At 49.9% G+C, this 22,389-nt stretch overlaps 1 protein-coding gene across 4 annotated transcripts in view; it reads right to left on the bottom strand.

Moving 5' to 3' along the window:
• VAV1 (vav guanine nucleotide exchange factor 1) overlaps positions 1 to 22,389 on the bottom strand; it is a 46,449-nt gene that overhangs the window by 8,101 nt on the left and 15,959 nt on the right. For all 4 annotated transcript variants that reach the window (XM_019439550.2, XM_019439551.2, XM_019439552.2 and 1 more), the window contains exons 2-22: positions 17,430 to 17,546; positions 16,848 to 16,906; positions 16,663 to 16,731; positions 15,789 to 15,900; positions 15,602 to 15,697; positions 14,549 to 14,617; positions 14,297 to 14,400; positions 13,622 to 13,721; positions 12,885 to 12,980; positions 12,616 to 12,684; positions 12,271 to 12,357; positions 12,075 to 12,160; positions 11,627 to 11,759; positions 11,186 to 11,295; positions 10,113 to 10,214; positions 9,774 to 9,871; positions 9,665 to 9,687; positions 9,447 to 9,492; positions 6,844 to 6,980; positions 6,444 to 6,509; positions 2,385 to 2,416 (exon numbers count right to left, since the gene is read on the bottom strand). In XM_019439550.2, the coding sequence (XP_019295095.2) occupies positions 2,385 to 2,416; positions 6,444 to 6,509; positions 6,844 to 6,980; positions 9,447 to 9,492; positions 9,665 to 9,687; positions 9,774 to 9,871; positions 10,113 to 10,214; positions 11,186 to 11,295; positions 11,627 to 11,759; positions 12,075 to 12,160; positions 12,271 to 12,357; positions 12,616 to 12,684; positions 12,885 to 12,980; positions 13,622 to 13,721; positions 14,297 to 14,400; positions 14,549 to 14,617; positions 15,602 to 15,697; positions 15,789 to 15,900; positions 16,663 to 16,731; positions 16,848 to 16,906; positions 17,430 to 17,546 (1,811 nt within the window). The remainder of the gene's footprint in view (positions 1 to 2,384; positions 2,417 to 6,443; positions 6,510 to 6,843; positions 6,981 to 9,446; positions 9,493 to 9,664; positions 9,688 to 9,773; positions 9,872 to 10,112; positions 10,215 to 11,185; positions 11,296 to 11,626; positions 11,760 to 12,074; positions 12,161 to 12,270; positions 12,358 to 12,615; positions 12,685 to 12,884; positions 12,981 to 13,621; positions 13,722 to 14,296; positions 14,401 to 14,548; positions 14,618 to 15,601; positions 15,698 to 15,788; positions 15,901 to 16,662; positions 16,732 to 16,847; positions 16,907 to 17,429; positions 17,547 to 22,389) is intronic.

Here is a 22,389-nt window from a genome sequence, read left to right as displayed (position 1 = left end):
ACTAGCCTCGGAGACCAACTGCGAAGAGGGAGCCAAAATACTCCGCCAGCAAGGTAAAAGATAGCAAGTGAAGTAAGGAGTATTTTAATGCAATACTTTTAAAAGTCAAAATGATTGCCAAAGCAGCCAGAAAGGGAGCAAGGCTCTGACATGCACCGCTTTGTGGACGGATCCCGAACATAGGATGCTCAGAAAAGAGAGCCAGAAACAAAAGGCCATGGAGTGTGTGGTCCCATGTGTGTGGAATGTTCAGAAAAGGCACATCCACAGACAGGAAGGGGTCAGAGGTAGGTGCTGGGGGCTGGGGAGGCAGAGGGGTGACCACACACAGGGGCAGGGTTTCCTTTGGGGGGATGGAATGTTCTAGACTTATAGTGATGATGGCCACCCAACCTTGTGAATGTAGTAAATGCCACTGGATATAAATATATTTGTGCCGTAATGTAAATATATAACATAAAGAATATATATTAATATATTATATATTAATTATATACATAATTAATTATATGACTATATATTATATACTATATTATAATTATATATTATATAATATAGTATATAATATATACTATACTATAATTATAATATATAGTTATATAATATGTTATATAATATATACTATACTATAATATATGTTAATTAATTATATTATAATTAATATATCATATAATATATTAATATATGTTATAGATAATATACAATTATGCATGACACATAAATGTGAATATGAATGTATTATGTTATAACTAAATACATAACACACATACTATTTACTAGTTTTGGATGATATGTAATTACAGATGATATATAAATGTGGATATGAATATATTTATGCTGCAAATGTAAATATATAACAAATAATATACCATTAACTTGAGGTAATACATAACTATATATGATATATGCATGTGCATATGTAATATAAACATAAATACTAACATAAACGCCACTTTAAACGGTTAGTTGTACGTTATGTGGATTTCACCTCAGGTTTTGAAATGAATGCAAAAGAAAATCCATGGTGAACAAAATGCCAAAAGGCTTTAAATAAAGACAAGATCCACCTCCATACTCATGGTTTCAACTCTTTCTACCCCCAGCCCTGTCGGGTCCTGTCTTTATTTACAGTTTTGAGATTTTGCTTATCATGGATTTAGTGTGCCTTGCTTTCGATTATTTTAAATGCCACATTGAACCATCACGGATCTCAATGCCTGAGTGTTTGGCTGCCTCCTCCAATTCTGCACCTAAAGTGCGGGTCTCGCTCTCCTGATACAGTTCCACGCCTGGTGACCACATCCCAGCAGGGGAGGGCAGACACCAGGTCTGAATCCTGGCTCTGCTACTTGGCTGCTCTGTGACCTTGGGAGCTGATTTTGCCACACTCTGAGCCCCAGTTTTCTCTTCTAAAAAAAAGGAGGATAAAACTACCCTCTGCAGAGGACATTTCTGACCAGACGTGGCTGAGGCGCCTAACACGTGGTCTGTCAGCATCATGACTTTCCAGAGGCAGTAAGGTCAGGCTCTGGAGTCAGGCAGATGGGCTCCATCCCATCTCCGTTCCCTTCCTCACTGTGTGACATTGAACAAGTCACTTCCCCTCTCTGAGCCTCGGTTGCCTCCTTCTTCCCCAAAAGGAAAGGAGAGTGGCAAAGGGTTGGTATGAAAATTCAACGCGCTCCCTAAAGCACGGACACAGCAGCCATAAAAACAGTCCCGTGTTACATCATCTAAGAGGCCAGTGATCATAAAAGGCACTGTTCCTTCATGGGCCATTATGAAATAAAAACCACTACCCATAAAAGTAGGCAGAAGACTGATATTCCATCGATTGTAAAAGCGATTGCAATGTCAGAGATGTTAAAAACATGAAAAATAAAAAGTGCTTACTGTGTGCCAGGCACAGGACTAACAGCCCATTAAAGCCTTACAACAGCCCTAGGAAGCTAAGTCGGTTTTAGTCTATTTTCCGGAAAGGAAAGCTGAAGCACAGAGAGGTTGAGTTACTGGCCCAAGGTCACACAGCCGGGAAATACTGGACTCAGGATTTGAACCCTGTCAGTGGGCTCCAGAAGCAACACTGTAAACACCCGCCCCTCACTGCTCTACATTCAATAGGTGCTCAAAAAACAGGGGCGAGGGGCTGCTGGTAACATCACCACCATCATTTTCCTTCCAGTGAGGCCCTAATCGCCCAAAGTCAGGGACCTTCTTTTGTCTGCTTGCGCCTCAGCAGCCCTGGGCCCAGGGCTCCATTCAGCACTCGATGCCCAGAGTTCAAAAAATGAATGAGATATTGGTTTGGAGTCGCCTTCCGTGCCCAGCCAGGGAACCCACCCCAGGGGGCCCAAGTTGAAAATAAGAAAGGTAGTTCCACTCACCAGAGATGAACAGTCAGGTCCTGAGGGGGACCCTGGGGACACAGAGACCGAGACTTAGGGTAAAGAGCCAAGGTTAGCAACGGAGTGCAGGGTGCATCACTCATATACTCATTCACTCTGCCATCATTTATTGAGTGTTTATTATACGCCAGGCACCGTGCTATTCACTGAAGACACAGCCTCAGAATCTAATGGGAGAGACTGGTCCACTTCCAATCAGGGGTTGTCCAGCCACTGTGGTAGCATGACCCTCAAGTTAAGAATGGATTTTATGGGGCGCCTGGGTGGCTCAGTCGGTTAAGCGGCTGACTTCGGCTCAGGTCACGATCTCACGGTCCGTGGGTTCGAGCCCCGCGTCAGGCTCTGTGCTGACAGCTCAGAGCCTGGAGCCTGTTTCGGATTCTGTGTCTCCCTCTCTCTCTGACCCTCCCCCATTCATGCTCTGTCTCTCTCTGTCTCAAAAATAAATAAACATTAAAAAAAAATTTAAAAAAAATAATGGATTTTACATTTTTAAATGGTTGACAAAAACCAAAGGAAGAATAATATTGCTCGGCATGTGAAGATGGGGTGAAATTCACATGACAAGGTCCAGAAATTCAGTTTTATTGGGACAATGGTCAGGCTCACTCATTTGCACATCGTCTGTGCTGCTTTTGTACCATTTTGGCAGAGGTGAGAAATCACAAAGAGAGCATCTGACCCACAAAGATGAAAATCTATATTATCTGTCTGTTTACAGAGAGCCCAACCCCTGGTCTGAATACATGTAAACGTGCACACTTTCACCACATTAGGACGGCTATTGTAAAATAACAAAAAACAAACAAAACAAAACAAGAACAGAAAAATAACAAGTGTTGGGAAGGATATAGGGAAATTGGAAACCTTGTTGCGTTACGGGCAGAAATGTGAAATGGTACAGGTACTACTGAAAACAGACGGTGGTTCCTGAAAACCTAAAACTAGAATTACCATATGGCCCAGCGATTCGTCTTCTGGGTATCTACCCGAAAGAATTAAAAGCAGGGATTCGAAGAGATATTTACACATCCGTGTTCCTAGCAACGTTACCCATGATTGCCAAAGGGTTAGGTCTCCATCAACAGATGGACAGATAAACCAAATGTGGTATGCACACACAATGGATTATTAGCCATAAGAAGACGGACATTCTGACATCTGTTACAACATGGATGAACTCTGAAAATGTTATGCTCACTGCAAAAGCTGGTCTCAAAGGGACACATATACCACTCATCCGAGGTCCCTAGAGGAGTCAAATTCACAGAGACAGGCAGTAGATGGTGGGAGCCAGGGGCTGGGGGACGGGGTGGGGACTTAGTGTTTCAGCTCTGCAGGATGGAGAGCTCTGGAAATGGACAGTGGTGGTGGTTGCACAAACGTACGAATGTACCTAATGCCACTGAACTGTATACTCAAAAATGGCTAAAATGGTAAATTTTATACAATTTGTGTTTGACCATAATTTAAAAATAGTAATAATACGGGGCGCCTGGGGGCCTCAGTCAGTTGAGCGTCAGACTTCAGCTCAGGTCATGATCTCACAGTCTGTGGGTTCGAGCCCCGTGTCGGGCTCTGTGCTGACAGCTCAGAGCCTGGAGCCCGCTTGGGATTCTCTCTCTCCCTCCCCTTCTCTCTGTCCCTCCTCGACTTGCCCTCTTTCTCAAAATAAAAAAAATAAACTTAGAAAAAAACAACAAAAATAAAAATAGTAATAGAAAGAATGTGGAACTACCACCTGTATCTAGTTCTGAAACATCACTCCAAAAGAAAACCCAAACACATCATCCATTAAACAGTCGGTCCCAAAGCCCCCCACCTCCAGCATCTGGGAACCACCAATCTGCTCTCTGTTCCTGTGGATGTACCTATTTGAGATATTTCACACAAATGAAATGATTGCAAAATGTACTATACCACTGAAGCGTGCACTTTAAAATGGTTTTTATGTTTTTCAAATTTCACCTCAATTTGTTTTAAAGGGGAAGAAAAGAATGAAATATTCTGTGCACAATATGAAAAGAGCCCAAGATATATTAAAAGGCAAGCAGGGGGCTGCAAAATAGTATTAAATCTTCTGAATAAATCATGGGGCAAATGAGAATTGCTATTCATATCGACTTAGTATGTATATTAAGAAACTCCAGACAGACACTCATAAAACAAATACAATAGTAGCTATCTTGTAAGGTAGGTGGGACCAGGAGGATGGAATCCTTCAGTAGAAAGGAGAATTGTGTTTTTTTCTATCTTTTCTCAGAGCCTTCATTGTAATGAGAGAGAAGGAGGCTAGGACAGGTGTAGTTTTAAGAAGGCAGTACATTTGGAGGCAGAAATTGGAGAGATGCCCAGATCTTGGCTTCTGAATGCCGTGTCCACTGAAAGGACCACGGCTCCTTGGAAAAACAGTTGATTCCAAGACTGAGGCATGGGAAGTACAAGGTAGGTCTGGTTTTGTGCCAGAAAATAAGGAACAGCTCAGAGAATGATGGGGACATATCAAAAGGACAGATTAGCCAGCCTGATGGGGCTCCCGCTGGCCAAAGCTGGGACCATTTTTAGAATAAGAATCCACAGGCATTCCCTGAGATACATACATGCATACATACCTCATTGATTAGTAATTAGATAGATACCTGCCTACATAGAATTATAGATGTTCGATACCTATATAGGTATGTAGATTGATATATAAATAATTGATGGACACACAGAGACACAGATAGATAGATAGCTGATCATTAGATATACAGATGCCTGATTGATAGGTAGGTTGAGTGACTGATTGATTGACTGACAGAAAGGGAGGCAGCTCATCCTTACATCTGCTAATAAACTTGGACAGAACAATGACGTTGGAAATGCATAGCTCCACAGTGGAGAAACCTGGGAGACCTCAGGCCAAAAAAGAAAAAAAAAAATCTCTAAAAGACAACTTAGGGAAAATTGTCAAAATTAAATATGGACTACAGGTTAAATTGTAGTATAATGTCAATGTCAAGTGTTAAATTCATGGTTGTTAAAATCACACTATGGTTGGGGCGCCTGGGTGGCTCAGTCGGTTAAGCGTCCGACTTCAGCTCAGGTCACGATCTCACGGTCCGTGAGTTCGAGCCCCGTGTCAGGCTCTGGGCTGATGGCTCAGAGCCTGGAGCCTGCTTCCGATTCTGTGTCTTCCCCTCTCTCTGCCCCTCCCCCATTCATGCTCTGTCTCTCTCTCTGTCTCAAAAATAAATAAACGTTTAAAAAAAAATCACGCTATGGTTATGTAAGAAAAGGTTCTTGTTCTCAGGAGGTATTTAAGGGTGAAGGGAAAATATATCTGTAAACTTACTTTTAAATGTCTCAGGAAAACAATAATATGAAATTTTTAAATAAAATAAAATGTGCAGAGAAAGAGCAAATGTGGACAGCTGGTGAATCTGGGAAAGGCTATTTGGAGTTGCTCGCATTATTGTAGCCACCTTTCTGGAAGTCTGAAATGATACACAATTCAAGCAACAGAAGGGGAGTTTCCCTCTGCGGGTTCCTATTTGGGCTGTGAAGCAGGCAGAGGGGTATCTGCAGTGAGGGAGAGGTCTGGGGAGATGGGAAAGACCTGAGGTCATCGTAGAGCGAGGGGGTTGGGTGAGCAGAGACTGGGCACAGTGTGGGCAGGTGTGTCCACAGGAGCTGGGCCGAGAGGCCTGGGTGGCCCCAGCACCTGATGGGATAGCACTCGCTGCCTCTGAAAGGAAGCCAGTGACTGGCCAGCCTTCTGGCCACCCCAGATTTTCTGCAGTACCAGGGAGAGGACCTTCATACAGGGAGAATCAAGAGGGAAAGGATTGGTCATCATTCTCCGTGTAACCCCCGTCCCCCCGCCTCCACTCTGGGCTTGGTCGACACGTTAGGCAGAGCACGGAGTTTGGGAATGACTTACCGTGATGGGCAGCCCCTCTCTATCTCAGGGGTGTTAATTCAAGGCTTCCCGCCCTCGCAGGACCCTCTCCAGACCCCCCTTGCCCTCTCTCCATCCAGATTTGAGGCACTTACATGCACGTAGGGCTTGACCCTGTTACAGGGAAACCAGCCAACTTCATTGGTAGCCGTATTCCTGCCCTAAAAATCCGGGAGGGAAAGACACGGACGCAGAAGTTACTTGCATTCACGTGCGTGTATGTGTGTGTGCCCATCTTTCTACCCACTGGCCATCTGCCCACCCATCCATCCCTCTGTGGCCCGCATGACCCATGGAGTTCTAGCCAGTATCAACCACCTGGCAAGACGGCCAGCTCAGAAGGGCCGGGCCAGCCCTAGAAATCCCCATGTATAACACCCTCCCCAGATGCCTCGTCCAGACCAGCCTCCCCTTGCCAAAGACTTCCCGGGACCGCCTACGCCCATGACCCCACACTCAGATCCTTCTCCATCACTCCCACCGCCCAGCCTGTACCTCCCACCAGTTCTGTTCGGCCTCAGCCTTGGTGAGCTCCACGATGTCTCCGGGGTTGAGCCGCAGGAAAGGACCAATGGCTCCAGGTGGTGGGGGAAGCCCATAGTATTCCTGGCACACCTCCATCTTGGGCAGGCCTGGAGGGAAGGGAAGGTGGTGGCTCAGTGCGGTTGGCGGCCACGGATTTTCAGACCTGAGCCTCACCACCCTCCAGGATGGCGAAAATTAGAGACCAAGAGAAACACACCCTCGTGTATGCCAAAAGTCCGAGACGGGCTGTCTTCGCAAGAGCCCCAAACTGGAAACAACCCAATGGCCTCAATGGAATGCATAAACTGAGTGTGACAGAAGCACACAACAGAATGTGACACAGCAATGAACAAATTACTGTCACAAGCAACCACGCCAATGAGTCTCACCAACACGACGCAGGAGGAGGACATACCACAGGATTTCATTTTTACGAAGTTCAAGGAAAGGCAAAACTGACCTATGGTGGTCGGGGTCTAAGAGTGGTCCCCTCGGAGAGCCAGGCGGCGGGGGGGGGGGGGGGGGGAGCTGAACAGCAGTCTGGTAAAGCCTTCTGTGTGGAGGAGTTGAATAATCTCTCCTGTCCAGCAGGGCAGTCATTAGTCAGAGGTGGTGAGCGAGAGCTCACAATGTGGCTAGTGTGGCTGAGTACGGGAGTTTTAAGGTTATTTAAATTAGTTTCAATTTGCATTGGACAGTGTAGTTCTAGAATTCGGTGAAACGTTCCATATCTTGATCTGTGTGGTGGTTACAGGGGTAGAAATTCATGGCGCCATGCAGTTAAGATTTGCTCACTTATACACATTACAGTATGTATTTTCTATCTCAATAAACAGTGTGTGTGTGTGTGTATATATATATACAGACACACACATACGTATGCATATATATAATGGATATGTACAAATGTGTGTATTAATACATATATACAATATGCATAAATATAAATACATATAATAGATACACACACACTTACTTTTCTAAATTGCATCTATTTTTGACAGAGAGAGAGTGCAGAGGAGGGGCAGAGAGAGAGGGAGAGAGAATTCCAAGCAGGCAGTGCAGAACCTGATGTGGGGCTTGAACTCATGAACTGTGAGATCATGTCCTGAGCCTAAATCAAGAGTCGGACACTTAACCAACTAAGCCACCCAGGCACCCCTACACACACACACACACACGCACACACATAAATATTTCCCTCTATTGAGGACATTTGGGTTGTTTCTGGTTTTTGACAAATAAAGCTGACATACACTTTTGTATAAAACGGATTATACAACGCATATAAATCTATGTATAATTATATATACGTTCTTCTTATTGAATCATTTGTTTCTAATTTTTTATTACTTCAAATAAAGCTGATATATCTATCTATAGACACAGATTATAGATATCTATAGATCTTTGTACACTGACATCTATATATGAATATATATAGACACGGATAGATAGATATGAAATCTGAGCCTTTACACTGACTCTGTATTATTATGAGCAAAGGTTTTACTTCCTCAGCCACACCAAACTGTTCTCACGTGTTTAATGCTGCCTGGCTTCCCTGCCCCAGCCTTTGCGCATGCCATTCCCTCTGCCTGGAACACCCCTGCCCTCCTCCCCACCTGCCTAACCGTCTCATCCATCAAATGTCTGCCTAAATGTCTCCTCCTCTGAGAAGTCTTCCCTGAAGGCTCAGATCTGTCAAGTCCCCCAGGTTCTATGTTCCAGAGAACCTTCTAGTCCACCCACTACAAGGTAATGTCTTAAAATTCTCTCCCTCACCACTGGTCTCAGAGCTTCTGGAGGATGAGAGGCCCCAGATGTGACCACGTATACAGTAGATATTGAACACAAGGCACCCATCACTGCTGTGATGCCACAAAATTCATCAACATAGGAATGAGTCCAGCCTTTCCCCCCTGCCATTGGGCTAAAATGAATCTGTGCCCTCCACTTCCCCATCCTCGAGTGGAGGGCACTCTGCTGAAACTATAGATCATGATAAGATTCTGTGGCACAGAATCAAGAGGAGAGGAGGTAAGGACCACCAGAGGCGTGCCGCGTTGGAAAGCAAGGAAAAAGAGGCGGTGAAGAGGAGAAATTGGACGGTAAGATAAAGAGCACCTTTACAAGGATGGCTCCTGCCCCATGCCTTCTCTTCCTAGTGTTTGAGCAAAGCAAGTAAATAATTTGGGTCATTTTTAAAGTTTTTTTTAATGTTATTTATTTTTGAGAGAGAGAGGGAGACAGCATGAGCAGGGGAGGGGCAGAGACACAGAATCCGAAGCAGGCTCCGGGCTCCGAGCTGTCGGCACAGAGCCCGATGCGGGGCTCGAACCCACCAACCGCGAGATCATGACCTGAGCCAAAGTCGGACGCTCAACCGACTGAGCCACCTGGGCGCCCCCAGTTGGTTATTTTTAAATTCCTTTCGGGTTTCTAGGACTGCAACCAATGGCTCACAGCTTTACAAGCAGGACCTTATGTGATCGTTAATATAACTGTTGAGATCTGGGGCAGAGACCAGGCTTCCTCCTGCCCCACACAATGCCCACCCCCCTCAGACTCACCCAGGTCATTCCGCTTTTTGTCCTGAGGTCGGCGATGTGGCTTATCCTGGAGGGAGACAGCAAGACTGCAAGTGTGGCTCCCCAGGCCCAGCCTGGGGCCCCCTCAGCTCCTATGTGAGCACCCAGCAAAGGACCATGCCCACTGCTGGGGTCTCCTGGGTCACCCTTCCTTATCCCCCATGATTTCTCATACAGAGAAAGGAGAATGGGGGTCTTACCTTCTTCATAGTTCCTGAAAAATCTATGGGGGGTGGGGAAGGAAATAGTTAGCATGGAAATCCCCCCCACAGGACCAAGCCCACCTGCCCCAGTCTCTCCCACTGGTACCTTGCCCATGTCGGCCACATGGAGGGACCCTTCCCAGACACTCCTTGTGTGCAGGTGACCGGCACCGATGACAACGGTAACCCTGATAGAAAGTGCCTCTGGGATGCCAAGGGGAGATTAAGGGACGTCAGTGATGTTGACTGGACACAGCCGATCATTTTGCCAACAACGTGAAGGGTGCCCTTGGGTTCTCTTCAGGGCAAGAGAGAGATGCAGAAGCGGAAGCCCAAGGGAGAGCCTCCCACCTCCCAACCCAGGGGACAGACAGCCAGAGAAGCCCCTCTGAGGAGGACGAGCTGACCGCACCCAGGCCCCAGGCCCATCCCCCCAGACCCCTACCTCAGCAGCATCTGGCAAGCCTTGCATGACGTGGTCTCCTCAAAGGAGAACATCTGGAAGTCGTGCCCGTTGGCAGTAGCGTTCTCAGGGTAGATGTTGGAGCTGGAGAGGGGAGAGAATTCCCTGTGACGGAACAGTATTCAGCCACACAAGGGAATGAAGTACCAACACGTGCTGCCCTTTGGACGTATCGGGGCAGCCATACTGGATACGCTACATAAACCATAAGCCGTATCTCCAGCCCTCCACTGATGGGCATTTGGGTGGAGACAGAGAGCAGACCGGTGGTTGCCAGGGGCTGGGAGCAGGGGAAATGGGGACTGAGTACTACATGGGTGCAGGGTTTCCTTTTGGGGGGATGACAATGTTTTGGAACTTAGAGGTGGTGGTTACACAATATCGTGATGCACTAAATGCCATTGAATCATACACTTTAAAATAGCGAAATTTTTGTTACGTGAGTTTCATCTCAAGAAGACGAAGGAAGGGAGCCTGGGGGGCTCAGTCAGGTTAGCATCCGACTCTTGATTTCGGCTCAGGTCACGATCTCACTGTTTGTGAGACTGAGCCCCTCTTGGGGCTCTGTGCTGACAGTGCAGAGCCTGCTTGGGATTCTCTCTCTCCTTCTCTCTCTCTCTGCTCCTCCCTCACACACACACACACACACACACACACACACATCTTGCTCTCTCTCTCAAAATAAATAAAACAAACATTAAGAAGAAAAAGAGGAAGGAGGAGGAGGAGGAGAGGAAAGGGAAGGGGAAGGATAAACGGAAGGAGAAGAAGAAGGAAGAGAAGGAGGGAGAGGAGTGGGAGGAGGGGGAGAGGGAGGAAGGGGAGGAGGAGGAGGAAAAGAAGAAAAAGGAGGAGGAAGAGGGGTTCAGGCTGGTGGCTGAAGCTCACACACAGAACACTGACATTCTGAGGATACAGACAGCATTAAAAGCCTATGCTTCCCATTTCACAGATGGGGAAGCTGAGATTCAGAGTGGCCCTACGGAACAGAGCACAACTGCCTCTCAGCCCCTGTCCACTGCAGACAGGGGGTGGGGGAGGGGGGGGGGTCTCACATGGCCATCTCGAACTGCTCCAGCCACTTCTTCTTTAGTTCTCTTGTCTTAAAGAACAGCTCATAGCCCTGGGAACCTTGGTCCTCGATCAGGAGAAACATGTGAGTCCACTGCAGGGAACAGGGTTCAGAATGAAGACACCCAGTCTGCAGAGGATGGGACCACACACCCTCTTCACCCCTACCCCTGTGGGGAGGAAAGGGTCAGCCCCGTAACAGCCTCTCTGCCCCTCCGAGAAACTGGGCGCGGGCACCCTTGGAAGGGTCTGCCTGGGAGAACCAAACATACGTGCACAAATCTAAGACCACGCGTGTCTTACACACACACACACACACACACACACACACACACACACACACACACACGGGCATTCTAAAGCTCGAGTGCAGAGCCTCAGCTCTCCCAGCCCTGGGGACCCCAGATCTGGCTTCGGAGCCCCACCTTCTTGTTTTCTCGCTCTCCAGAGGAATCATCTCGAACCTGGAAGCTTTGCAGATCCACAACATTCTTGAGGTCGTAGGAGTCCCCTCGGCGCTTGCAGATGAGCAGAGCTTTGTCGAGCAGGAAGGCGTACCTGAGAGCAACTTGGGTCAGGGGCCTCTGTCTGGCTCCCCTCGGCCAGCTCCTCCCCACCAGCTCCACCTTCCTGGCCCCACCCGGCTGTCCGTGTGGGACTCCCGCCCTTCTCCTCCTCTGTGGCCAGCTTGGCAGGATTGGCCTACCCATCCTGACCTCGGCCATAAGATCCTGCCGGGTCCCAAGCACCTGCTGGTCTTGGCTCCACCCACACGTCCACGCTGGTCCCGCCCCGCCCGCCCACCCAGGCCCCACCCCCTGGTGTAACTAGAAATCCCGCCCCGCCTTTCCGGTACCTGTTGGCTCTGCTTACCGGTCCATCTTGGAGCGCCTCTCCACTGAGGTGATCTTGAGCTCCCCATCGATCTTGGGCCGGCCATAGTGGGCCAGAGACTGGTCCTACGCAGCAGGAAGAGGGTCTGGCAAGGGGCCACCCAGGGGGAGGCCGAACACCGTCCCACCCCACCCCCGCGGCCACACCCCTGGCCCGTCCTGCCCTGCCCCCTCACCAGGTTCTCGATGGACAGCTGGAAATTGGTGATCTGCCTTAACGTCTCGTTGTCCCGCTTGACCTCATTCACACACTGTGCCAGGTCCTGGGGGTGGGGCAGGGGTGAGCCTGGGCCCCCAGCCTGGCCAATCCCCTATCTGGTTGGCCATAGGGGGTCAGCCCCCACCAGGGGCTGGCAGGAGGCGTAGAAAGGGCATCCCCGCATGTACTGTCCCCAAGCGAGACGCTAGGAATCACTCGCTGGTCACATGGGCGTGTGGTCATTGATGGGAGGAGAGGTTGCCCGTGGGTGTGACCGTGTGCCCTGCCTCGAACGTGTACACGCCTGTGTGTGACCACTCACCCTCATGGCGTCCAGGGCCTGCCTCAAGTTCTCCTTCTCCATCACGTCCTGCGTGTGTTTGACCAGCTCCTGCACAGCCCATGGAGACAGACATCACCTGGGCCTGCCCTCTCCTCTTGGGGACCCTCCAGACAAGCCTGGCCTGCCAGCTTCCTCCTTCCTCCCAGAGGGTGCCAGGCCCCAGCCCCGGGAAGACCGCTCTGCCCCACGCCTGTGACACGGAGAGGGAGACAAACCAAGCCCTTGCCTGGGGGCCCCCACTCGTGCACCTGGAGAAGGAGGTGATACTTGAGCACCCGCTGCATGGGCACCATCAGCAGGTCCCGCAAGGTGAACCTCCCGTTGTTTGCTCGCTGAGAACACTCCTGGGGGGGTCAGAGAAAGGGATGAGCACGATGAGGTGCAGACAGGTGTGGATTTTTCTAGAACCTGAAGCATCATCGGGGAAACAGTGAAGGAAGAATTTCCTGGAAGGCTGGCAAACACTGCCTGAGGCAGGATTCCAGGAGCTGAGTGGAGCTGGGGAGGGAGCGGGGGACAGGACTGCAGGGTCCCCACAGTGGAGACCGACGAGGCCGGATGGACGGTGCATGCAGGTGGCCCGTCCTCATTTCTGCCCTGTAGATACACTGGTTCCGGGGCGGGGGGGGGGGGGGGGGGTGCTCAGCCCAGGATCGGGGCTCAGTGTGAGTTGGGACTCAGCCCAGACTTGGGGCACGGCCAAGGCTGGGACTCAGCGCAGGCTGGACTGGGGCTCAGCCTGGAGTCAGAGCTGAGGTCGGGGTCAGGACTGAGTCCAGAGTCGGGGTTCAGCGGGGGGTCAGGGCTCAGGGCTCCCACCCACCTCTTCCTGCTCCCTTTCTCCCACTCAGCTGGGCAGTACCTCCCACCCCAAACCCTGGCTGGGCTGCGATAGGAAGTAGCACCACCAGCTCTGTCTCCTCCCCACTGCCCCTGGGGCCTGGGAAGGGGTAAGAGAGCCCCCCAGATGGTGCCCGGGCCCCACCTCCAGCTTCATTTGCACATCCTCCCGGGCGGCGGCCACATGGTCCAGGTGCTTGCTGGCTGACTCCACCTGGCTGCAGTAGCGGCCGTAGACGAGGAACCTGAGGGAAGGACAGGTGGCCGGGTAACGGTGGCCCGCACCATGGTCAGGCAAATCTGGGTGTCAGTCCAGGCCCCGCCTCTTCCCAGATGGTCTGAGCCTCAGTCTCCCCATCTGTAAAATGGGCATGACAATGGCACCTCCCACATGGAGCCACTGAAGCACCGGAGGGAGATGATGCGTAAGACACGCTTAGCACTCGGTATATTGTGTCCTCAATGTTCGCTCATCTAACAAGCACTTACGGAGCACCTACTGTGTGCCGGGCCCTGTGCCCAGCACTTTAGGCATCCGTTTATTTCATCCTCACCCTGGGAGGTACATTCTGCGCCACGCTGATTTGACGGGTGTGGCAGCGGATGCTCAGAGAGGTTCAGTGAGTCTACAGTGCCACACAGCCCGGCAGAGGCAGAACTGGGGACTGACCTACAAGTGGCCAGTCCCTTCCCTTGCCCACGAGCAGAGAGGGAACAGCCCTGCCTGTCCGGTAGCCTCTGAGGGCAAGGTCGACCAAATGCCCGGCGCGGGCAGGACGGGGTGACTTCCGGGGGTCTGGGCTGGCCGGCTGAGTCTCACCTCTCCTTGTATTTGATGAACACCTGGTAGAGGGTGGGCGCGCCTGGGGTGCCCAGGACTTCCTTCATCTCCTTTAGGAAGAGAGTGTGCACACGAAGCAGGTCCTACTCAGAGGAAGGAGTGGGGGCTGGGGTTCAGGAGGCCCACCCTGCAGTGCTCAACTCCCCGCCCCCACTCTCCAGGCACAGGTGGAGCCAGCAGGTCGTCCCCACTGGACAGACGCCCGGGAGGGCTGGGGACCGGCCAGCTCACCTCGATGTTGATGAAGATAATCTCAATGTCTTGGGGTTTGAGGAACCGTTGCAGGGGCTTCATGAAATGCTGCAGGAGCGGGGAGAGCAGGATGAAGGGGGCAGGACCCCTCCCTCCGGCCCAGGCCCAGGGAGCCGGGGACAAGGAGACAGAGTCAGAGACCAACAGAAAGAGAGGCTGAGAGACAGAGATGCACCACGGCCACCCAAACACCTGTTCGCGGCTGTTCACGCCAGCGTTATTCGCAACAGTCGAAAAGGAGGGACCAACCCGAACGTCCAGCGATGGGTGAACGGATAACAAGATGGGGTCCACCCACCCACCAGAATGTCGCTCAGCCACGAAGAGGAGCGACACTGGCACACGTGGACGGACCCCCGAACACACGACGCTCGGTGAGAGAACCGGACACAGAGGGCCACGTCGTGTGTGATGCCACGTGTGTGCAATGCCCAGAACAGACACATCCACGGAGACAGAAAGTAGGTTAGCGGCTTCCAGGGGCTACAGAAGGACGGGGGCGTAGGGGGTGATGGCTGAAGGGTACGGGGTTTCTTGGGGGGGGGGGGGATGACGAAAATGTTCTAAAATTAAACAGTGGCGATGGTTACACCAAAAACCACTGAATTGTCCACGTAAAGGGGTGAATTGTATGGTACGTTGAGCTCATCTCGATAAAGCTGTTGAAAAAGCAATGGCCAAAGGGAAGAAAATAGAAGGTCGGAGAGACAGTAATAGACACAGGTGGACAGAGGTGAGGACACAGGAAAAGATGGAAAAGATACAGACAGGGATAGAGGGACACCCAGGGAAAGGGAGACCGAGGAAGAAGGAAGGACAGACCGATCAAGTCAGGAGATGGCATGAAAGAGAAAACCGGCGGCAGAGAGAGAGAAGAAACAAAACAATGGGGACAGAGAGGAACCCCAGGCCCGCTTGGGACACACGGGGCTTCTAGGCACGGCCCAGAGGCCGCCGCTCGGGCCGGGGGACGCGCACGTGCCCGCCCAGCTCCCGCGCATGCGCCCCCGGGGCTGGGTCAGAACCCCGCACCTGTTGGATGGATCCCAGCGTGTCCGTGTACTTCTCCTCCGTCTGCTGGATCTCCCGCAGGCAGCAACACCGCTTGTCATACTCTGTCATCTTGGGCTGAGAGTGGGGAGCACAGGTCGGTGTTGGGGGGCGCGCCCCCCTCCCCCCACCATGAGGCCTCCCAGACGCCACGCCCCGCCCCACGCACCGGCATGGGCACCGGCTCCGCGGAGCGCATGAGGTCTTCGTAGATCTCATCACCCTCTGCCTCCTCGTTCTCCACACAGTCATACAGGTCCTCATCCTCTTCCACCGTGTCGCTGCGGGGTGTGGGGTCAGCTAGGGCCACCCGAGCCCCCAGGCCAGGGACCCCTCAGACCCCTCCCAGATCAAACTCTTGTCCCCTCAGGCCCCCCAGGGCAAAACTATGTCCCCTCAGACCCCCCAGGACAGGGCCATGTCCCCTCTGACCCCCAGGGCAGGGCCATGTCCCCTCAGACCCCCCCAGGGCAGGGCCATGTCCCCTCTGACCCCCCAGGGCAGGGCCACGTCCCCTCAGACCCCCCCCCCAGGGCAGGGCCATGTCCCCTCCGACCCCCCAGGGCAGGGCCACGTCCCCTCAGACCCCCAGGGTAGAACCATATCCCCTCAGACTCCTCCCAGATCAAACTCATGTCCCCTCAGGCCCCCCAGGGCAGAACCATGTCCCCTCAGACCCCCCAGGGCAGGGCCATGTCCCCTCCGACCCCCCAGGGCAGGGCCATGTCCCCTCAGACCCCTCCCAGATCAAACTTGTGTCCCCTCAGACCCCCCAGGGCAGGGCCACGTCCCCTCAGACACCCCCAGGGCAGGGCCATGTCCCCTCAGACACCCCCAGGGCAGGGCCATGTCCCCTCCGACCCCCCAGGGCAGGGCCATGTCCCCTCAGACCCCTAGGGCAGGGCCATGTCCCCTCCGACCCCCCAGGGCAGGGCCATGTCCCCTCAGACCCCTAGGGCAGGGCCATGTCCCCTCCGACCCCCCAGGGCAGGGCCATGTCACCTCCGACCCCCCAGGACAGGGTGGTGGTCCCAGACACTCACTCGATCTGGTCAGACAGGCCACTGTAGATGTCTTCATCACCCACGGTCTCCTCCTCAGTGGGGAAGGGCCTGAGGGAGCCCGGATGGTATGAGCCAGAGGCCTGGGGGCCAGGGACGGGGACTTGCAGGAGGGGTAGGACTGGAGCCAGGTCAGCCCAAGGATGCCAGCTCAAATGGTTACTCACATGATCCCCTTATTCTGGGCAATCGGGGTCCAGGACAGAGCAGACAGGGTGTAGATGACCTGTGACAAGGGCCATGGGCCACTCAGTAAGCCCCTTGCCCACCCACGTGCCAGAACACAGGCTCAGACGCCAACCCCCGAGGCTAGATTATCACAGTTAGACTCCATTCCCCTGGGAGCTAATTCAGGGTTTTCTCCCCCTTCCCACTCTTCTGTGTGAGCAGATCAGGGTTCCCTTAACTGAGCACCCACCACTCGATCCCCTAACTCTATGCAATCGTCATAACCACTCAGAAAGGATAGGATGATATTATTCCTGTGTTACAAAGGAGGCACCTAGGGCTCAGAGAGGCATGGCCACAGATCTGAGGTCACACAACCAGTTAGCAAAGCAGGGACTAGAACCCAGTTGTGCATACCCCAAGCCAACCCCTTTGCATCTGGTGTATGGCCTGGTCTGACTTCTCTGTCCTTCCCCCCAACAGCACTTAGATTTCCCAGCGTAAATGTTCATGGAAACGAACGGAAATCCAATCTTCCACCTCTCTGTGCCCAGCTCGCGGGAAGTTCGGCACCAGCTTACCTTCCCAAAATCCTGGACATCAAAGAGGTCAAAGGCCTCAAAGAGTTCACTCCGCTTGAGGCCAAACTTCTCACAGCAGGTAGACAAGAAGGTACGTATGTTCTTAAGGCACAGGAACTGCGAGGAGAGACAGAAATGGGGGTGGAGGGAACATAACGGGACAGGGGAGAAGCTGAACCCTAGGCAGTCTGACTTGGGAACTGGCATGGAAGGGGGGAAAAGAAGGCACAGCCTCCCTCTCCCACCCTCTTCTGATAAAGATAAGTGTACCTGAAGCTTGATCTACCCCTGAAATCTTTTTTTATTGAGGCAAAATTCACATAACATAAAGGTAACCATTAACTGATAACAAAATGTATTCCGTACCTACAATGGAATATTACACAGCCAGAAAAAGGAGGGGAATTTTGATTTATGCTACAACATGGATGAATTTGGAAAACATTATGCTCAGTGAAATAAGCCAGACACAGAAGGATAAGCCAGAACAATGATTATATGATTCCACTTATATGAGGTCCCTAGAGTAGGCAAATTAATAGAGACAAAAAGTAGACGGTGGGAGCCCGGGTTGGAGGAGGGAATGGGGAGTTAGTGTTTAATGGGGACAGAGTTTCTGTTGGGGAAGAGGAACAGTTTTGGGTACCGTGGTAATGCTTACACAGCACTGTGAATGGGTTTAATGCTACTGAATTGTACACTTACAAATGGTTAAAATGATAAGTATTCTGTTATTTATATATTCTCCAGTTTATATAAATTTGTATTTATATTTATCAAATATATTTGTATCATTCTATTTATGTATATAATATTGTGTCTCTTTTACCATAATAAAAAACCTAACCATTAACCACTTTAATTTTTTGAAGTTTATTTATTTTTTGGGGGGGAGGGAGGGGAGGGGCAGAGAGAGAAGGGGAGAGAAAATCCCAAGCAGGCTCCACACTGTCAGCGCAGAGCCCAAAGTGGGGCTCAAACTCACGAACCACGAGATCATGACCTGAGCCGAAGCTGGATGCCTAACCAACTGAGCCACCCAGGCGCCCCCCAACCATTAGCCATATTAAAATTACACTTCGGTGACATTTAGCATATTTGCAATGTCATGCAATGATCAATTCATCTAGTTCCAAGACACTTTTCTCAGCCCACAAAGAAACCCTGTACCCATTAAGCAGTCACCTGTCATTCTGCACTCTCTTCCTTCTCCCTGGGAACCAGTGTCTGTTTTCTGTCCCTACGTATTCACCTATGTCCATAACTGATAAGTGGATAAACAAAACGAGGCATATCCATACAATGGAATATTATAAAGCCATACAAAGTAGCAAAGTACGGATACATGCTACAAAATGGATAACCCTCAAAACTGTGATGCCCAGTGAAAGTGGCCAGGCACAAAAGGTCACATATCGTATGGCGCCATTTATAGGAAACATCCCTGAAGGTTGCAATTTCACGAGTCAACACATTCCTTTCCTGTTTAAATCAGTCTGGGTTGGGTTGTAGTGACTTGTAACCAGAAGATATAAACTGATGTAGCAGTCAGACCTACAGGATGTCCCTCTGGGTTTGGGGAATTTGGTTCTATTGTTGCCTTATGTCAACTCACCCAAATGCCCCAATGGGCTCTGAGGTCCCTAGATCCTACGGAATCCGAACCAAATTTCTTGACCACAGTTTTATCTCACTGCCTTGCATGAGCACGTACCATGTGCCCAATCCCAGCTCTCTCTATATGCATATATATTTAATATGTATATATAGTATTGTATACATTAAAGGCATACTATGTGATGATTTGATATGCGTATTCATAGTGAAATGATTGCTACAGTCCAGCAAATTAACATCGCATCTCCTCACACAGTCACCATTGTGTGTGGCTCAGCACACCTGAAATCTACTCTCTTAGCATTTTTCCAGTGCTCGAGACAGTATTATTCAGGACGGCAGCTACATCATGCCCATACATTAGATCCCTAGACTGACTCATCCTACCTAACTGCGATTTTGGATGCTTTGACCACCGTCTCCCCATTTTTCTCATCCCCCCCCCCCACCCAGTGCCTACTAAGCTTCTACTCTCTGCTTCTATGACTTTCTCTCTCTCTCTCTCTTCCTCCTTTCATCCCTCCCTCTTCCCCTCTCTCATATTCTTTCTCTGTCTCTCTCGGAATTCTTGCAACAATCCTGCAAGTAATGTTATAGCCTCATTTTATAGAGAAGGACACTGAGGCACGGACAGCCAGCCAGAAAGCAAACCCAGGCAGTGTGACTGCAAGCATTTTGCCAGAGCAACATAATTGCTGCATCCACAGTATACCCAACCCATTATCTATGTAACATGAACTTTAAATAAACCTTAACTGAAATAAGTGTATTTAAGAAGAGAACCTTACACCCTACTATCAAAAAAACAAAAACAAAAAACCAAAAAAAACAACCCTAGGATCATTTGCTATGAAAAGAAGCCAGTGTAAAATAAATGTGATGTAAACAATGTTACTAAGTGCCAGCTGGATATTCTGTTGCCTACCCAAGGCTTGTTCTCTCTCTGTTCAAAAGAGATTAGCAACAGTAACAGATGCCTAAAAAACAGCAATTCAACATCCATTTGTGATAAAGAGAGAGAGAAAAGGGGAAAAAATGACTCTTGGTGAAGTAAGAATGGAAAGGAATTTCTGTAACCTGATAAAGAGAGCATCTTCAAAAAATCTTAAACCAGGGCGCCTGGGTGGCTCAGTTGGTTGAGCGACCGACTTTGGCTCAGGTCATGATCTTGCAGTCTGTGGGTTTGAGCCCCGTGTTGGGCTCTGTGCTGACAGCTCAGAGCCTGGAACCTGCTTTGGATTCTGTGTTTCCCTCTCTCTCTCTGCCCCTCCCCCGCTCATGCTCTGTCTCTCTCTGTTTCAAAAATAAATAAAAACATTAAAAAAATTTTTTTTTAATCTTAAACCTCTGTTTTAAATAAAAAGCAAAACATTGTATTTAATGGTGGAAATGTTGAAAAGATTCCCTGGCATTTGAAATCAAAACTAATCAGGGCTGTTCCCATTACCATTTCTAGGCAACACTGTGTTGAAGATCTTAGCCTGCAGTACAAGACAAAACTAAAGGAAAAAAGGAAGGAAGCCAGAGAGGGAGGAAGGGAAGGAAGGAAGGAAGGAAGGAAGGAAGGAAGGAAGGAAGGAAGCAGGGAGGGAAGGAGGGAGGAAGGGAAGGATGGGAGGAAGGAAGGAAGGAGGGAGGAAGGGAAGGATGGGAGGAAGGAAGAAAGGAGGGAGGAAGGGAAGGATGGGAGGAAGGAAGGAAGGGGGGAGGGAAGGAGGGAAGGAAGGAAGGAGAGAGAAGGGGCATTCTGCAGAAGGTGCCATCAATACAGAAAGCCCAAAAGAATACAGATAAATAACCAGAATCAATACAGTAACTTAACAATGCTAGTGAATACACAATCAACACACAAAGTTTACTGTGTGATGGTACATTAGCAAAAATTAATCATAAAATGTTATTTTTTTTAAGAAAACATGTACAAAATTCTAGAATAAGCAAAACTAATCTACGGTGATAGAAATCAGATCAGTGGTTGCTTCTGGGGTGGGGAGGGTGGCGGAGATTGACTCAGAAAGGCCACAAGGGATGGAAATGCTCAGTGTCCTGATAAGGGTGTGGGTTGCACAAGTGTATACATTTGCTAGAACTGGTTGAATGGTAAACTTGAAGAACTGAGCATTTCACTGCGCGAAAATTGCACTTCGATTTTAAAAGGATACCACTGACCGTAGCCTAACAATTGTAAAACAAACATACAAAAAAGCTAGTGATGAGTAACAAATCTAACAAAAAGAAGTGAAAAACTCTTTTATGAAAAAAATTAAAATTGTATTGAAAAATATGAAAGAAGATCTGTACCAGTAGGGTGAAATATATACTAATTCTTGTCCAGAGAGACTCAACATTTAAAATTGTTCAGCCTTCTCAAAAATTGAGCCATAGACCCAATGCAGCACCAATTAAAATCTCAAACTGCTTTTTCATGGAACTTGGTGCAGGAATCCTAAAATCATATGGACACAAATAGCACAGTCACAAATAGCCAAGACAAGTCAAGCCGGGGGGAAAAGTAAACTGCGACTACTCACATCAAGACTTAGCATACAGCTACAGTAATTAAGACAATGTAACAACAGTAGTCAGCCTCCAAGATGGCCCCCAAATGGCCCACAGATCCCAGGACTTGTGTCATTTTTGTAACTGCCTCTCTCACGATTAGCCCTGTGTGAGTAAGTATGCTGGAAGTAACAATACGTGACTTTTCAAGGCTGGGTAACAAAAGGCATTACAGCTCCCACTTTGGCCTCTTGGATCACGGACCGGCCGCCATGTTGAGACCACTCAGTCAGCCCTATGGAGGGGTCCCAGGGGAGAGGAACTTGGAGGTTCCGTGTGGCTGAATCACCTAGGAGGCAGACCCTGTAGCCACAGTTGAGCCTTCAGATGACTGCAGCCTCACGAGAAACCCGCACACGTGCCTCGGTGAAAGAGCACTGCCTGTGTGAGCCAGTCCCTGCCTCCTGGAGCCCCCAACCCTTCCGGGGAGGCACCCTGGATTGAGAATGTAGCCTCTTCCAACGCTGGGATGAAGAGTTTGGCATGCATAGGTTTGTTCCATCCTCCCAACAATGTTGCTACTGAGGTCTAGGAGGTACGCTCTAACCCCATCTGTCCTTCCGATTGTTCGAGCCCAAAATGTTGGGGTCACCTTGGCTCCTCTGTTTCTCTCTCATCCACTTCCAATCCATCAGCAAATCCTGTTGGTTCTGCCTTCCAAATACAGCCAGAATCCCGCCCCTTCTCTGCACCTGCCTGGCCCAAACCACCATTAACATTCACCTGCTTTATTGCAATGGCCTCCTTATTGTATCCTTGCTTCTGCCCTTGGACCCATATCATT

The sequence above is a fragment of the Panthera pardus genome, unplaced genomic scaffold, assembly GCF_024362965.1.
Source record: "Panthera pardus isolate Hobbes unplaced genomic scaffold, ASM2436296v1 HiC_scaffold_8, whole genome shotgun sequence".
In the NCBI taxonomy this organism is placed as follows: domain Eukaryota; kingdom Metazoa; phylum Chordata; class Mammalia; order Carnivora; family Felidae; genus Panthera; species Panthera pardus.
The sequence above is the reverse complement of the archived record's forward strand: the minus strand, read 5'-3'. Positions and strand labels throughout refer to the sequence as shown.